Below are 17,724 nucleotides of genomic sequence, written 5' to 3'. Positions count from 1 at the left end.
TAACCACATGTTAGGAGCTTGGGAGTTTTATTAAAATAAAATAATTTGAGTTCACTGGATAGTCTGTTACAGTAAAATAAATTCTAAAACATGTGGGAAATTCCTTATGTATGAAATATAATAAGGTACTATTTCCCAAATACAAATTAGGGATTGTGAGTCTGAAAAATGCACTCAAGAAAAAGAGGCCCCATGGTCAAAGAACCCTGGAAAAATGCCACAGGTCATATCCCCTTCTTGGAGAGTCATGGTGCACATTCACTTATTTAAAGGCCATGGAAAATGAATCTATTTAATTTTGTTCTAAACCAGCATTTTCTAAGTATGCTTGTCCACAAAAGTTCCTTTTTTAAAGAAGCATATAATGCCTATTAATAATCAATAAGTCATAACTTGCTAAAATAAAGTTAGAAAAACACCTTTAAACATAGAAAGTAGAAGTATTAGACACAAGAGCAAACTTGGAAACCACAGTGAAAGTGGATTAAAGATTGTATCCATTGGCTGTGTATACTGCTGACTCAAGGTTTTGTAAACAATGTTAAGTAACAGCTTTGGAATATGAGAATCTTATTCTGAGATGTTAAACAATTACAACTGCACCAATGAGGTCAAAATGACTGAAGTGTTTTATAATTTTTCCAGGAGAGAGTGGGAAATATTTATTAGATGGAAATTAGCACATTTTGACTAACCATTTTATTTTTAGAAATTTACCTAGAGGACGTAATAGGAAGTGTTGGGTATAAACTCAAGGGTACTCATTACAGCCTTAGTTGTACTTTTAAAATGTAAGTAACCTGTTTATCTACAGTCATAATTCTAGGTAAATGTGCTCACACATTTATCCAAGTAGATTATATCCTGTTATATATATAGTTATGTATATTTAAATAAATTGATATGAAAATCCAGGATATTCAGAAGTTTATTTATCTACCAGTTATTGAGCATCAAGTACGTTTGAGACAATAATATTGTATTTCATTCATGTAAAATGATAAACATATGTGTTTGTACAGATATGGTCAAGAAACCAATTTTATAGGAAGAATATTTTTTAAGAAGAGTGTTAGATACAAATCTTTTACTGAACCTAAATAAAAAAATTAAAATTAAAATTAAAAAAAAAAAACAAAACAAAAAACAAAAAACAATGTCTCCAGTCCCCTACGTTTGTATCACAAGGCAAAAGTCTTGAACTATTAAGGACTCTAAGTCACAAAGGTCCTCTATGTTAAGAACTTGAAAACAATTAGAAATTCCTTAAATAAACATGATATTAAAAAAATACTAAATTTTAATAGTAACATCAGAAGATTCTAAGTGATGGTTAGAAAGAGACATGCAGCAAATTTTACGTTGGGGAGTCAAAACAAAGCAGAGAAAGTCAGATGACCGACTCATCATGAGCGTGCATCTGGATTTGTTCTTCATGTACAGCATGTTTATGTTTGCTAACATACTTGCTATCTCTAATCCAGGTCACCCTGTGGCCGAAGCCACATGTTTATGAAATATTTTACCATCATAACATGTTTTCAGAGTCTGTCAAAACTGTCTCTCTTCTACCAATCCCTGTGATCTTTGTGCCTGTCACCATTCAAAAATCTGTCCCTCATCCCTAACTTAACCTGTAGACCTGCTTTTATTGGCGGGATTGTTATTTCCTCAGGCCATTGGATACATACTGCCTCAAGCGGCATCATCGATATGACACCAAGCATGAAAAATGTGTTTGGAGGTGGCCTCGACTTTACTCACCTGTTCTATGCTGTCGTTTCTTCGATGTAACTTCAAGACAGCGCTAGAAGTGATCTCACAGGCTTGTTGGGTGGTGTATTATATCTGATATAGTAAGTCGTCAGCACATGTTCCCTGGAGTGATGTAGATCCCCTTTTGTAATTTAACTTCTACTATGGAGCCTGAGGACGACCCAGCAGGATTCCCGAAACTGGGAATTTTGTCAGTTCACCTGTATGGCAGGTGAGGAAAATGTTTCTGGGAAGGGGCAAGAAACAGATTATGTCTCAAAAGGATTTACTTTTGTGTGTATAGGCTTCTGTGCTGAATTACTAGAAGTTTTGTCAGTCCTTTTACAGAATACCTAAACTAAATGGAGTGAAACCCAATTTAAAAACACAAGGCCCAGTTTCTTGAAATCACTTTTCTTATAAAAGAGTTATTCTTACTTTTTGGACAAAAGAAAGAGAGCAGTGTTACATCCTGAAATGAGTGTTTGGTGATGATGTGCCAGAAAAAGCGCTATTTGACTGGTCTTCAGATGTGAGTTCTCGTGTGACTTGAAATGAGCCACTTCGCCTGTCCTGGTTTTCTCATCTGTAAAATGGAGACTCAATTGTAGGGTGGATAAACAAATACTGAGTGTGAGCATTCTATAGACCAGAGGAGGCTGCTTGTCATTAGTAGCATTATTTATAGTATCTAATGATTATTCAACATCTTTCCAAAATTATTCCCTGATGGTACTTTAGAGAAAAGCAGGAAAATATGGATGTCCGGGACAGAAGTAGAGGGAACATTGCATCTGAAAATCTAAGTTTGCTTCTATCCTGTTACTTCCTGGCTTACTCATTACATGACTGGGGGCAAGTCACACTGAATCTCAGATTGTTTCTCATCTTCAATATAGGTGGATAACGTCGTCTTTTATCAACATCTCAGAGGATGCATTTAATAGTACTCTGTACAATGTAAATTGACTCAATAGTCATTAATCTATACCGCCATATCTATTTAACAAATATTTACTGAGTGCCTCCTCTGCTCCAGACACTGTGCCATGTGCTGGGGAAGAGTCTTGGCCTTTATGGGGGTCATAGCCAGTGGAAAAATGCACACAATAAGCAGTTAGACATACAAAGTAAACTATAAGTAACATTCATAATGATTAGTGCTGTTAAGCAAAGAGCAAATGCCAAGGAAAAATAATAACAAAAATTAATTCAGATTGGGAGGTTGAGAAAGGTATCTCTGAGCAAGTTATATTTAAACTAAGACCAGGAGGAAAATACAATGCCAGCCAGACAAAAGGGGAAGAGAATGGGAGGGAGGGACTTTTCAAGCACAGAGTCTTGCTAGAATATGCAAAGACTGGAAGCAGAAAATAACTTCCAATGACAGGATAGCTGGAACGTGGTGAAGGGCCCAAAATGGAGTTGGAGACATGGCAAGTCCTGTCTACCATGTTACAGATTTTGGATTTTATTGTAGGTGTAACTGAAAGCTGTTGAGATGTGTTAGGCAAAGAAGAGGGAAGATTAGATTTGTATTTTTAAAAGCTCTGCCTGTCATCTAGTGAACTAATGGAGGGGGACACAGAAGGTGTGGAGAACCCAATTAGGAGGCTATTATTATAGTAGTACAGCAAAGAAATCATGGTAGCAGCTTAACTAGATTGGAGGCAGAGAAGATAGATAAAGTGAGTTTGGGGATTAATCGGACTTGGTGGTGTCCTGGATGCAATGCATGGAGAAGAAGGAGGTATTGAGAACAATTTCCAGGTGTCTTGCATAAGCAGTTGTCAAATGATGAAGTCATTACCTGACCCAACAAAGCCTGAGGGAGGAGCAGTTAGCAGGAGAGAGGATCAAGACTTAAGTGTTGGACATTGTTGATGATGGAATGTCTATTAGATATCCAAGTGGAGTCAACAAAAGTCAAGAGGAACAGAGGTCTACCACCCACACCATTAAGTCAGTGATTCATTCAGTTAGTCATGGGATGTTTATTGGGGACCAACAATGTGTCTGATTCTGTACTAAGTGCTGGCGATTTAAAACAAAACAAAACAGTGATCCAAATGGCTCTGATATTATGGAGCTCCTTATATTTTAGCAGGTAGCATAGTTACATAGATGAATTTGAAATCATGAGGGCATGACTGAGAAATTTCATATAGGTATGTAGATTTTAATATCCCTCCAAGTATGTGCTGCAAAGCTCCCAATCCCCAGGGTCCTCAGCCCATAGTTGGGAACCACTGTGTTAAAAGTAGCGATTTTAAACTTTTTGGTTACACTGACTCCCCTAAAGAATGCATTATAACAGGTTACCATATAATAGCCTGCATTTACATTTATAAATATTTTTAAAGTTTGTATCATTTTGATAAAATCTAACTGTCGAAATGGGAATTTCACAATAGGAAATTGGGATCATTATTTCATTATACCCAGGCCTCGGCATACAAAAAGCTGGACATTAAAGTTACTTCAGGAATGTGGAGAGTTTTGAGAAAACCCCCAAATGATTAAATAAGAAAAGCCAAATCCTACAAGTCAGTCCTTATTTTGAGCACAGATATTTATGTGTCATTGCAGTGAGGGGAGGTGTTGAGAGGGGATGCTGGTAGTAAGCTTAAGGATATCAGCGTACTTGTAATGTCTAACATCTATATCATGCTTCACAGTTTACTGAGCCCCACTTATATTTTTCTTTAAATCATATAGACCAAAGTTATCAAGTGTAGCTCCAGTTTAGACAAAACAGAAAGAATTAAACAAAATCTTATCATAACGGAGTCAGGCCTTGTATAAAGAACTATTTCCTGAGGATGAAGATTGTCACACTGGAATGATTTACTTGGGGATGTCTCTGATTCACCTTCCCTAGGAGGCATAGACTCACCTTCTCTAATAGCATAGACTCATTAGATCCATTGGCCTCATTCATCAGTCACAATGAGAAATGGTATGATATATATAGAAGCATGTCAAAGCCCTTCCCCCATCCCTGTGTAGTAGAAAAATCACAGGCATTAGAGTCAAACAAGTTTGGTTGGAATTTTAACTTCATCTCCTGTTAGCTGTGCATCCATGAGCAACTTACTTAACAGCTCTGATTTTCTTTTTTCTTTTTTTTTTTTTTAACATTTATTTATTATTAAGAAACAGAGACAGAGCATGAGCATGAGAGGGGCAGAGAGAGGGGGAGACACAGAATCTGAAGCAGGCTTCAAGCTCTGAGCTGTCGCACAGAGCCCGACGCGGGGCTCAAACCCACGAACTGCGAGATCATGACCTGAGCTGAAGTCGGACGCTTAACCACCTGGAGCCACCCGGGCACCCCTAGCTCTGATTTTCTTTATTATCATAGGGAGCTTGGGAGGTGTGCAGGGTTAATATGAAGTTGGCAGATGATTTAATAAGCAGTTGTCCCCTTCCCCCAATGCCTTACTCTGAGACCTCCAACCTTTCCTAGCATTCTAAAATTGAAAATTCTGAGCAAGAGAGAATGTGGGACCAAAGATGAATTTAAAGTCTAGTTTGTGACTCACCTTTCCTTAAGCCCATCACACTAGTATAAAGTTTGAGCAGCATATTTAAGTCTAAAACTAGTCAGTTAGGTCAAGATGCTGGATCATCTTTTTGTAGCTGACCAGATGATACCAAGAGAAATGTCAGATTCATCTCTGTCATTTATAATATGAATTAAATTGACATATGCAGCATGCAATAGAGGTTTTTAAATATCAGGACAGGGTTACCATGTAAAGATCAGAAAAAAAATAATTACCATTATTATTATTATTATTACTTAGATTTAATAGTATTATATACTGTCCCTTTAAAATTTAAGGAGAATTTTAGGAAAAAAACCTTAACCTTTATTTTCCCATGTGATAAGCTTTATTTAACTTTTATTCCTTTAAATACTTCCTTATGTTTAAATGAGCTATTCTCTTGCTTCCAACGAAAGGCATGATTAACATGAATCAATCTGTATCTCTTTAACAGGGACAAGTGATCCATACGTGAAGTTTAAAATTGGAGGAAAAGAAGTTTTTAGAAGTAAAATAATACACAAGAACCTCAATCCCATATGGGAGGAGAAAGCTTGCATTCTTGTTGAGCATCTTAGGGAACCGTTGTATATAAAGGTGAGCCAGTTATTTGTTTTTCCCTAATGCAATGACATAAAACTCGCTGTTTGATGGTTTTCTATCATGTATCCTTGTCTGATGAGATTTTTCACGAGAGATAAATTCTGCTGTGCACAAATCTAACCTGTTGATGGTGTGACAGAAACGAAATAGAGGGGAGGGGAAGCGTGGGAGCATTTTTCTTCAGGACAGTTCTATTGCCAGTCACGTAGGAGGATTATGGACTCCATCTTCTCCTGTTTGGCGAAGTTCAATGATTTAGCACACTCTGGGAATATATATAAACAAGTCTCCATAAAATCTAGCAAGAAAGAAAGCTTACACAGAACCTAGTCTTTTTGTCCAAGAATTATATCAGGGGATCTACCATTACTGGTTGCAAACAAAATATTTTCCTTGAAAGATGAGAAGGATAAAGATATCCAAAAATGGAAAGAAAAAAAAAAGAGTGTTTCCTCTCACTTGATGTAGTTTTGTTTTTTGTTTTTGTTTTTTTTTTTAAGAACTTAAGGAGATTCCTTGTTTTGTTTTTTAAATTTTTTTAAATGTTTATTTGTTTTGGAGAAAGAGAGAGAGAGACAGAGTGCAAGCAGGGGAGGGGCAGAGAGAGAGGGAGACACAGAATCTGAAGCAGATTCCAGGCTCTGAGCTATCAGCACAGAGCCCAATGCAGGGCTCAAACTCACAAACCATGAGATCATGACCTGAGCTGGAGTCAGACGCTTAACTGACTGAGCCACCCAGGCGCCCCAGGAAATTTATTTTATTTTCCTACCTAACTTCTCTTTAATCCATGTCTCCAGATACTTTTTCTGTATCTAATTCATATTTGTAGACACTCTTTGTGGTTCCTGTGTTCTGACTATCCACTCAGTGACCAAACCTTTTTCTATTTTTACCATAATAACCACATTTTGCAACTGGCACTTGAGCCAAAAATCTCATATAATCACTCTTTGAGCAACCTCTAGGCATCCTCATTCCCATCAACTCTTCATTTATATTGCCTCCATTTGTTTCTCTTCTACACAGAAAGGGGGAAAAAAAAGTAATGAGGCTTTTATTAAAATAAGAGCAGAACTGACTGGTCTGAAGGTAGTGAATTACCTCAGTTGAATGTTCACAGTCAGGTACAGATCCAACTCCTTATTCCACTCTTTCCCCTTCTCATTACTGCACTTGATTAGTCTTAAAATAACCATAGTAGAACAGTTTTTAAGATTGGTGAGAAGAGAATCTTCTAAGGACATAGTTGGTAAATTTCTAGAAGTCATTATAGGAGAATAGATCCATATTTGCATAAGAAACAGTCTCAGAGCACCTGGGTGGCTCAGTGGGTAAAGTGACCCACTCTTGATTTCAGCTCAGGTCATGATCTCACAGTTCATGGGTTCCAGCCCCACATTGGGCTCTGTGCTGATAGTGGGGAGACTGCTTGGGATTCTCTCTCTCTCCCTCTCTCTCTGCCCCTTCAGTGCTCTCTCTTTCTCTCTCAAAATAAATAAATAAACTTCTAAAATTTTTAATTAAAAAAATAAAAGAAATAGTCTCGAGTGGACATTGGCTAAAGAAAATCAATTAAATAGAATTCATGAACTGTCTTTTAACATATAATGAGTGACAGCATAAGTATTATTAATGTGGCAATATTCATGGCCAACCTTCCTCCCACCAAAGGGAAGATCTTCAGAGTTGGAGATGCTTTTCGTCCCTCCTCTCCACTTCTAGAGAGAAAGAAACATCTACGTGAGAAAAAAGGGAGTGACTTTATAATAAAGAACTGAGATAGAAGTTGTAAAAGGAATTAAAAATACATATAAATGGTATGTAAAGGAAATTTCATTTCTAGGGAGGTTTGGAAGAGATGAGTTGGGGTAGCTGTGGCCATGGGGATGATGGACAGGAGAGGAAAGCGGGGGTTACTAAGGATTGAACTGAACCATTTGGATCTTGTTTAAGGTCCCTTATGAGAAAAATCATGGAAGGAACAAGATTTATTCTTAATTACTTTTACTGTTCATCTGTTTCTTTAATGGGATATTACTCCACAACAGAACCATGTGGATCTCCAGGCTTTCAAAGGATTAAGAAATAAACTTCTCAAAATTACAGTTAATTTCTTTTGCTATTCTCTTGAGCTTGAGAATGAATATTCATCTCTGTAGAAATCTAAATGTCAAAATGGATATTTGGAAAGGAATATCACAATAGGCTCAAAAATAAACAAAAATCTGTAGTACACAGAAAAAAAAAATGGTGGCAAAATTTTTTGTTTTGGTTTAGGAGAGAATATGTCCACACATATACTTGTGCCATTAGAGACAGTGATACTACATACAGGCCCCAAAGCCTTGGTTAACAACCACCGTATAAGCCAAAAGCTAGGAGAGAGACCCCAAAGATTGTTTTTGGGTTTTTTTTGTTTATTTACCACGTTGAGTTTTCACAGTACGGCATCATGTAGCCACGACTTAACTTGTACTATACAGAAAAAGATACATAATGAATTATAAAATATTTGTCACTTTTGTACATTTCTACCTAAGAAAAATGATTAAGTAGAAATTATACTGGTCTTTCATGTACAAACATAAAATGACAATATTTTTATGTAATACTTATGCTTCTAAATATGCTTTCGTATTTTTCATTTGATTTTTGTTTTCTATGAAATGCATAGGGCATCTTTTGAAAAAAGTCTCTAATTTTTTGCTTTCTTTTTTTCACTTTTTATGTTATCTGCTTTTTGCCTAACCTTGCATACACAGAGACCTAAATCAAAAACACTGGTGGAAATTTTTTAAGAATTTCATGAACATTGCTTTATTTTCATTGTCTCTATATAGCCATGTGTGATTGACTGACTTGATTTTGATATGATGCCCATATCCTATGTACTGGGAGATGAATCTTCCCTGAAAGATTTCTTAGGGACTAACTGATTCTGTACTGACAGGCAATATGAAAATGCATCCATGACTAGATGGTTAGAAAATACTTTCTACAACCCTCCTGTCTGTAGTTAAAGGAAAAAGAAGCTTATATGTGCCCTGTAATCTGATTTCTATCAATGTAAACGTTACCAAGGGAAACAAAATTCACTTCTGAGCCAAGATTATAAAATCACATTAAAGTTGCAGTGCTTATACCATTTCTAGCAAAAACAGATTTTTCCCTCCAAAAATCTTGGAACTGTCATTTAAAAAAAATTAGACACAAAATAAAAAATAACATACATTCCAATTGGTTAGAATTCCTATAGCTTTTAATTTTAATAAGACTATTCCTTCAGTTCCAAATGACTTTACAGTAAGGGCAGATAAAAACAAGTCTATAGGAATGGACTTGAAATATACTTATAAGGTCGTAGTAGAAGCTGGGGGTTTAAATGCAGTAGTTTTAACTGAGACAAGAGCCACTGGAGCCTGGTCGGTAGCCACAGGGATGCCTGCTCAGGCACACATCTTAGATAAGAGGGTAAATTCAGCATCCATTTCAGCTGAATTGAATTAAATTTTCAATTTTCATTTCACTGACACTATTATTCAAGTTACACAGTGAACACCCAGAGTTATAGTGGAAAAGAGAGAAGCAATATAAAGGGGAAATGGTTGTATAAATTGCTGCTTGTTTGGCCTAATCACAGGCTAAAAATCTGGGTATTAGATTGGAGTGCTTTTCTAACTAATAGAAAGGTTTTGATAATTAGGAAGGCGATTCTGTTTGGGATCAGATTACTGTGTCTAAGACTGTCATTTTACCAAAGTTGACATTTCCTTAAATAACTCATATATATCCAGGCTTAAGATTTAAAATTGATGGAATGTCTGGGAGGCTCAGTTGGTTAAGTGTCTGACTTCAGCTCAGGTATGATCTCACAGTTCGTGAGTTCAAGCCCCATGACTGGCTCTGTGTTGACAGCTCAGAGCCTGGAGCCTGCTTTGGATTCTCTCTCTCTCTCTCTCTCTCTCTCTCTCTCTCTCTCTCTCTCAAAAATAAACATTAAAATTTTTTTTTAAAGATTTAAAATTGAAACATTCTTCAGCATGGTTCAAGTTAAGCACCATATTGCTATCTTATGCCAAATTATTTCTGAGTAGGTTTTAAGGGCCCTAAATGAATGTCATATACCAATGATAGTCAACCCTGGCTGTACACCAGAATTACCATGAAGCTGCTTTTTTTTTTGTTTTTGTTTTGTGTGTGTGTGTGTGTGTGTGTGTGTATGTGTGTGTAAGAATCCAGATGTTCAAGTGTCTTCCCTACAGACTTTGATTTAGGGCCGTATGGTAGAGTCCAATCTTCTGTACTTTTGAAACACAATAGGTTATTCTGATGCACTGCTTGGGTAGGGAGGGAGCTATTTTTCTAGACTTATAAATGGAAACACCTGAGTAATTGGAAGAAAACGTTTCCAACCCTAAACCGCGCAGCATCCAAACCAAATTATTCCAAAGTTAGATGCTTGTGTCATCTTAGATGTTTTGTGTGGTTCAAAAGTACTTCCTAAATGCATGAATCAAAAATCTCAACTATTTTAGGAACAACAACAAAAATCAATAGCAAAACAAAACAAGGAAACAAAAAAATGTGACTGTACTTGCTTTTGGTTTTTGGGCAAAGAACATAGGAGGTTACTGAGTCTTGGGAAGATAGAATCTCTGGTCACATTTTCACTATAATAACTGCCATTTCTTGAGCACCATGCGAGGCACAAGGCCTACTTTATCTCATGTAATCCTCAAAATACCTGACAAATGACTTTCCTCATCCCCATTACATAGGTGAGTGAGACTTAGAGAGATTTAGGGTTTCCTATGTCCACCCAGTAATTATGCAACATAACTTGTATTTTCTACTAAAGATGACTAATTGCAATGGCCCCAGTTAGGTTTTCTTTTTTCTTTGCGTTACAATGTCAGTCCTACGATTTTGAGTTTAATTATTCTTGTATAGTGAAACGGTTATTTTGAAGCTGCCTGAGTATGAAAATGAGTCATGGACATATTTTCTTCATAGAATCTTAGATCCTGGGTCACATTACGTGATCTGGGTCCTGTTCCATATCCTATTCCCATTATGCATCTTTATTCAAAGGCCACTCTCTCTGATTGTTCTCTGAAACATCTTATAAATAGCAGTTCCCATCACTCCCATACCCTGAGATATTTTTCCCCATGGCACTTATCACTACCTGTCATGCATTCGTTTATTATCTGCAGCTCCCCTAAATGTAAGCCCCAAGAAATCAGAAACTTTGTTCTGTTCACTGCTGTATTTCCAGTGCCTAGAACAATACTTGGCACATTGTAGATGCTAAACAAATATTTCTCACGTAACTGAATGAATAAATATATGAATCATTTGAACTGGCAATTGAAAACTCCACTGAAGTCATAATTACCTTTGGGCATTCCAGTCATTTGAGCTAACAAATTCCCATTTGTGGGAGCTGAGCTTTCTGTTACTGATTTCCAAGAACATTTTAGCTGGTGTACTCCCTGATGCAATTTTTCAGGGGAGGCAATTAAATCAAGATGCTAAATAAATTCATTTATTAGAATAAAACATTTTTTGTTCTAAACTCACGTGAGAATGAAGAGAGATGTTATGGAAACCAAGCAACTTTTATCTAATGTTATCTAAGGTTTCCACCTCTCTCAGGAGATGTGTGAAGGCAAGTATCCCATCTAACCTGTTCACATGTGAATTCACAGTGCTTCCCTCACAGTGGGTACCCAACTCGTATTTGCTAAATTTAAATGTGTTCTATTCTGAACAGAGTATCTTGCACAACTGAATCTGAATCCGACCTCTTCAAAGCCCCGAGTTTTGGGGGGAAGTGACATAAACTTTATAAGCTTTGGATTCCTTATCTGAAAAATGGAAACAACAATACCCTGTTCACTGAGTTCTATACAACATAAATTTCAGAATCTCCATAATATGTTTAACAGATAACAGTGCCTAATGGATAGTAAATATTGAATAAACATTAATCAGTGTTCACTGTGCTTGTTGTTATTGTAGTGGGAGTACCTTTTCTTTTCTTTTTTTTTTAAGTTTATTTATTTATTGGAGGGGGCAGGGATAGAGAGAGAGGGAGAGAGAAAATCCCAAGCAGACTCCATGTTCAGCACAGAGCCCGACATGGGGCTCAGTCTCACGACCCTCAGATCACTACCATGAGATCACAACCTGAGGTGATATCAAGAGCTGGACACTTAACTGACTGAGCCATCCAGGTGCCCCAACAGTGGGAGTATCTTTTCCTGTTTTATCTCTTCTCTATGTTCTGTATTTCTGAAACTTTCCCTAAAGCAATGCTCCTTCTGACAGGTAGTTTATAGAGCTTGGAACCAAGTCGCAAAGCTAATAATTTCATTAATGAATGGATTCTAGTTTTTACATTCTTTCCCATGGTTATGCATTTACCAATGAATAGGAGGAAACTAAAGTAAGCACCTAGCATTAGGACTGGAGGAAAAACTTTCACCGTGAGAGTTAAGAAAGTTCAAATGTTGAATCACCCATTTGGACTGTCTCCTCTAGCCAGTTCACTGGATTCACAGCTCTCCACTTCACATGTATGTGTGTACCCCAGATGTTGTTTGACTATCACTATAGTCCCTAAGAGTTTTAGCTTTAGGATGATACAATTAGAAGAGATTGCATAAGAGAAATTTGTTTAATTTTGAGTATAAATTTTATGTTGTAAAATACAGTATTTGTAGCCACTTGCAAACAGTGAGGTGTCCGTTGCCTGAGACGTGGCAGTGTATTCATGTGATATGCCACTGGGTACATGACTAGATCTCAGAGGTGTAATTGATCAAGGAGAATGTCTATTACAGGAGCACTGTGCTTTCTATAACAAATGTACTCCTGAAAGGTTGTATGTAAATCAAATGACTGTGAATTGAATAATTTAGAAGGCATTAGGGGAACTTATCACTTAAGTAAATCCCCTTATGACTTCAAACTTAAGAGTCCTTTTATAATGCAAAGTATTTATCTTTTTATTTAAATATCAATTTTTTTACATATTAAGTTTTTTTTAAATCAAAGGCTGTTAATACTGGAGAAAAACCAAGGATGCAGGCTGCTGTACATATTGTTCCCTCTGCTTCAAGTTTTCTAACTACTGAGCCCAGTTGTGCTAAATTCTCTCAGCCTAATGGATTCTCACATCCTGGAGAGTTCCATGGCCTGGTTGATCCTTTCAAGAGCTGGCTTACTTGTCCATGCTCATTTACTGCAATATGCAATACAAAGATTTTCTGTTTGAAAAGATCCAGAAGCACAGCTCCAAACTTCATCTACTAGCATCTTTCTTCCATCTTAAAAGCTTTCCCTGATCTCTATTATTATTTTTTTTCAAACGCTGTTCTTTTCTTTACAATACTTATCAAAAGCTGGAATTACATATCACCTGTGCACTTCCTTGTTTAACATCTGTCTCCTTTACTAAACTGTAAGCATTGATGATGTCAGCTTTGCTCACCCCTGTTTATGCCTAGCATATTGTCTGGTACCTAATAAATACTTAATCAATATTGACTGAGGAAAGAATGAGTAGCAAAACTAATGAATGGATGGAAGTTAGCCAACTCCCACTTTCTTGGAGTCTTTCGAAAATGGCCCTAATTGATCTAGCTCTGAGCTGTCTCTTCAGCCTTCTTCTTTCCACTCTCCATATTTCTCACTCTGCTTCAACCACACTGACTTCTTGATGACCATTGCGTGTGTTGGTCATTTGCTGTTTCTTCTGCCTGGGAATGATCTTCCCAAACCGGCCTAATCCTTCTCGTCATTCTGGTCTCTACATGACACACTTCCTGCACGAGGCCTTCCTGGACTCCCTATCTAAAATAGCAGCTTCCAACACACCCCCTTAGACTTTTGTGTCCACAGTGCTCATCACTGAAGTGTATTTATCTATTTGGGTTTGTATACACTGTCTCAGCTCATAAATGCAGGGTCCAAGAGATCAGGGACAATACTTTTTTATTTATCATAGTATGAATAAGAACCATAAAAGGCACAAAGAAGATACTGGATGAATAAATAGAAACACATTCTCTTTTCCTTTCTGATTGTTGTTGGTAGTTACATTAATATTATTTCCTAGTCTTCCTTGTGATGATAAAAACTAAATTTGACTTAACCTTAATATGACTTTACAAAATTTTTTAATAACAACACTTCAATTTTAACTTATTTGTATATTTCAAAAGACATTGTCCTATAATATCACAGAATTTATCTTCAGTGACCTGAAAAACACGAAGGAATTAGAATCATATACTCATAACCAAGAGCCCACTATGGAAGACATATTTGTTGAATTTCATACTCACTTATTTTTCCTTCCAGTAATGCTAATATCCCTTCTATAATGTGAGGAAAATATTCTAAGCCTGGGTTCCTCAGATTTTTGATGATTTACTATATTTTACTTGATTTTGTTATTCATCTTCCTTAAAGTTCTATTTGATATAAATAACAATTTTAAGTACAAATGCAACTTCCTTTGAATATTTTGTGAGACCCTAACATTTCAAACAAAGAAAATTTTTTTGAAGTTTATTTATTTATTTTGAGAGAGACTGAGCACTAGCTGGGTAGGGGCAGAGAGAGAGAGAGTGAGAGCGAGAGAAAGGGAATCCAAAGCAAGTTCTATAGAGTCAGTGCAAAGCCTAATGTGGAGCTCAAACTCACAAAACCGTAAGATTGCGGCCTGAACTGAAATCGAGTCAGACGCTTAATCAACTGAGCCACCAAGGTGCCCCTCAAACAAAGAAATTTGTAAAAATATTAGGAAGTTTCACTGTTTTTGATGACAGACAACCAATATTTTATAGTCAAGGTATTTTCATTTAAAGCTATATTGTAATTATTTCTAATAATGCTTTGTCTCTTTGGCTTCTCAGGTATTTGACTATGATTTTGGACTACAGGATGACTTTATGGGCTCAGCCTTTCTGGATCTCACACAACTGGAGTTAAACAGGTAACTTTTGAGCCACTGTTATATCACTGCCTCTTGTGGTGAAGCTGGGCCTGTATAAATGGAGTGACAGCCGATCTGGGTTCTAGACACTCTTCTCTCATTTATTGTTGTGAGCCGTCATGCTAGCCAGCCTTTTTCAAATACATCTTTTTTATCTACCCAGTGGAAATAATAGCATCTTCCTTGATTATCTTATTCAACAACAGTTATTTGGAAGAAAAAGTCTAGGACACCTGATCTGTCCCCCAGCACTGTACTAAGCACCAGCAATCTAGAGATAAAAGACAAATTCCTTACTTCCATGTTGCTGATATGGTTGTAGTGGGACATAAAGTAGATTATGCATGTAAATAGAAATGACTAGTTTAAGAATCAGGCTACCATACAGGAAATAAAACATGTGCTTTGCCTCAAAAACAGCTACTCTCTTATCACCTGAGCCCAAGGACAGTCTAATTTTGCCATCACTGGTGATCCTAGGTTACCAAGGAGTGCCTCAAACATGAAGAAAGATTAGTTGTATTTCCTCAGTCACATTAGTTTATTATTGCTTGACTAGTTGTAAAGCTATAGAATTATTACTAGTATTAGTCATACCTGGCACCTAATTATGGGCTTATATTTTTTTTAAATGCACTTCAACTGGAAGCTAAGAATTGATTAATACTACAGAAGGAAAAAAATACGTTTTAAAAGGGTCAAGCAGTACTGGGATAGGTTGCAAAGGAAGCTGTGAGATCTTCTTTGATGGTTTTAAGGTGTTTCATGTGATTATGTACATGATGTGGCAGGAGCAGTGGAAAACAGGGGAGCAGAGAAATGGGCCAAATCGCTACTTTATATTTTAAATGCAAATTAAACAGAAATAGTAGAACCCCCTTATGTATCATAGTCAGCTAAGCTTGAGCACACTGGCAGCTTATTGGTCTTCCAAAAGCCATTTTTGCCATGGACTGGACCAAACAGCAGACTTTTCTGGACTTCCTGCATGTCCTCTATTCCAGTCAAGAGCTTAGCGCAGGCTGACCTAATGATAGAATGTGGGTGATTGCCGGCCTCCCACTCACCACAGTGGAAGGAAGTTTCCTACATAGTGTTGTTGTTGTTGTTGTTGTTGTTAAGTTTATTTATTTATTTTGAGAGAGAGAGCCCACATGCAAGAGTGAGTGGGGGAGGGGCAGAGAGAGGTAGGGAGAGAGAATCCTAAGCAGGCTCCATGCTGTCAACACAGAGCCTGTGACAGGGACTCTATCTTACAAACTGACATCATGACCTGAGCGGAAATCAAGAGGCAGATACTTAACGAAGCTCCCCAGGCGCCCCATCCAAGATAGTGTTTTATGTCATCCGTTACCATGAAGACTGAGCTCCAGCTCAATGGGCTGTGGTGTTCTATAAAGGCCACAACTATTTTCTGTATAGATTTCTGCTAAAGGATATGCAAACCGCTGTATTTAATCACAGAGCATAAATCTCTCTTTTTCCCTATTAAAGATAAATCATTGATGAAAAATAACCTTAAATGGAAAAATATGGGATGATTAAGAAAATAAAAAGACATTTATCTAAGCATTTGGTGTTTATTTTGCCACTCTACTTATTTTATGTATTTAATCATTCCTTCCTCCCAAAACTATGTAAACACCAAATTACTACTTTTTAAAACCACATGATGGTGTATGCCATTACATTCTGTGTAGAAATCAATAGTCCCTAGGTGTAGATAAATGGATAATAATACTAGCCATATAAATACTTATGCTATCTGTAATGCATTAAAGTTTTACTTTGAGAGAAAATCATCATCATCATCATCATCATCAAGCAATTGAAAATGTTCTTAAATCTTTATCATGTAATCATTATAAAAATATAGTAAGTTTTCTTTTAATTTTATATGTACTCACTATAGGAAAATGAACCAAATCAAATTGTAACTCCATATAAAAACATGTGTCTATGTATAATATTTACATACATTCTATAATGCTTAACATGAATTTGTTAAAATGAAAGGAACAAGTTGTTGCTGTCAAACCACGGTGATTAGTTGTAACTAAATTGATATTGGATCCATTTGTATCACGACTGTTATAACATGTATATTATCAATCTAATTTTTCATGTTTCAGTTAAAACCTCTGACACTGGGGAGCACCTGGGTGGCTCAGCCAGTTAAGTATTTGACTCGTGATCTCAGGGTTGTGAGTTTAAGCCCCGTGTTGAACTCCATGCTGGGCATGAAGCCTACTTAAAAACAAACAAACAAAAAAAACCTCTGGCATTGGAAAACAGTTCATCTTTTTCATAACATTATTCCTTGACTTTAAGCATCATGTAAAAGTTTCCTAGTATTATAATACCTTAGCCTTAAAATGTATCTTTGGTTCGGGCGCCTGGGTGGTTCAGTTGGTTAGGCGACTGACTTCAGCTCAGGTCATGACCTCACAGTGAGTTTGAGACCCAAGTCGGGCTATGTGCTGACAGCTCAGAGCCTGGAGCCTGCTTCAGATTCTGTGTCTCCCCTCTCTCTACCCCTCCCCTGCTCACTGTCTGTCTCTCTGTCTCTCAATAATAAATAAATGTTAAAAAAACTTTTTTTTAAAAGTATCTTTGGTTCTCAATCCTGGTTGTATGGGAAAATCACTTAGAGAGCTTCATAAACAATATAAATTTCCAGACCCAACCTTGATCTATAGAACCAGGGTCATCATGGGTAGAATTCAGGAATATATACTTTTTTAAAGCTTCCCAGTGGATTCTTATATGCAGCCAGGATTGAAAATTTTTATTTGGACCAGCTTT

The 17,724-nt window shown here is 36.8% G+C and overlaps 1 protein-coding gene across 23 annotated transcripts in view; it reads left to right on the top strand.

Moving 5' to 3' along the window:
- The window catches only part of MCTP1 (multiple C2 and transmembrane domain containing 1), a 535,596-nt gene that overhangs the window by 288,702 nt on the left and 229,170 nt on the right, over window positions 1–17,724 (top strand). For all 23 annotated transcript variants that reach the window (XM_042990098.1, XM_042990113.1, XM_042990072.1 and 20 more), the window contains 2 exons: window positions 5,761–5,903; window positions 14,840–14,919. In XM_042990098.1, coding sequence (XP_042846032.1) covers window positions 5,761–5,903; window positions 14,840–14,919 — 223 coding nt within the window. The remainder of the gene's footprint in view (window positions 1–5,760; window positions 5,904–14,839; window positions 14,920–17,724) is intronic.

The sequence above is a fragment of the Panthera tigris genome, chromosome A1 (assembly GCF_018350195.1).
Source record: "Panthera tigris isolate Pti1 chromosome A1, P.tigris_Pti1_mat1.1, whole genome shotgun sequence".
In the NCBI taxonomy this organism is placed as follows: domain Eukaryota; kingdom Metazoa; phylum Chordata; class Mammalia; order Carnivora; family Felidae; genus Panthera; species Panthera tigris.
Note: the sequence above shows the minus strand (reverse complement) of the source record. Positions and strands in the feature narration are given on the sequence as shown.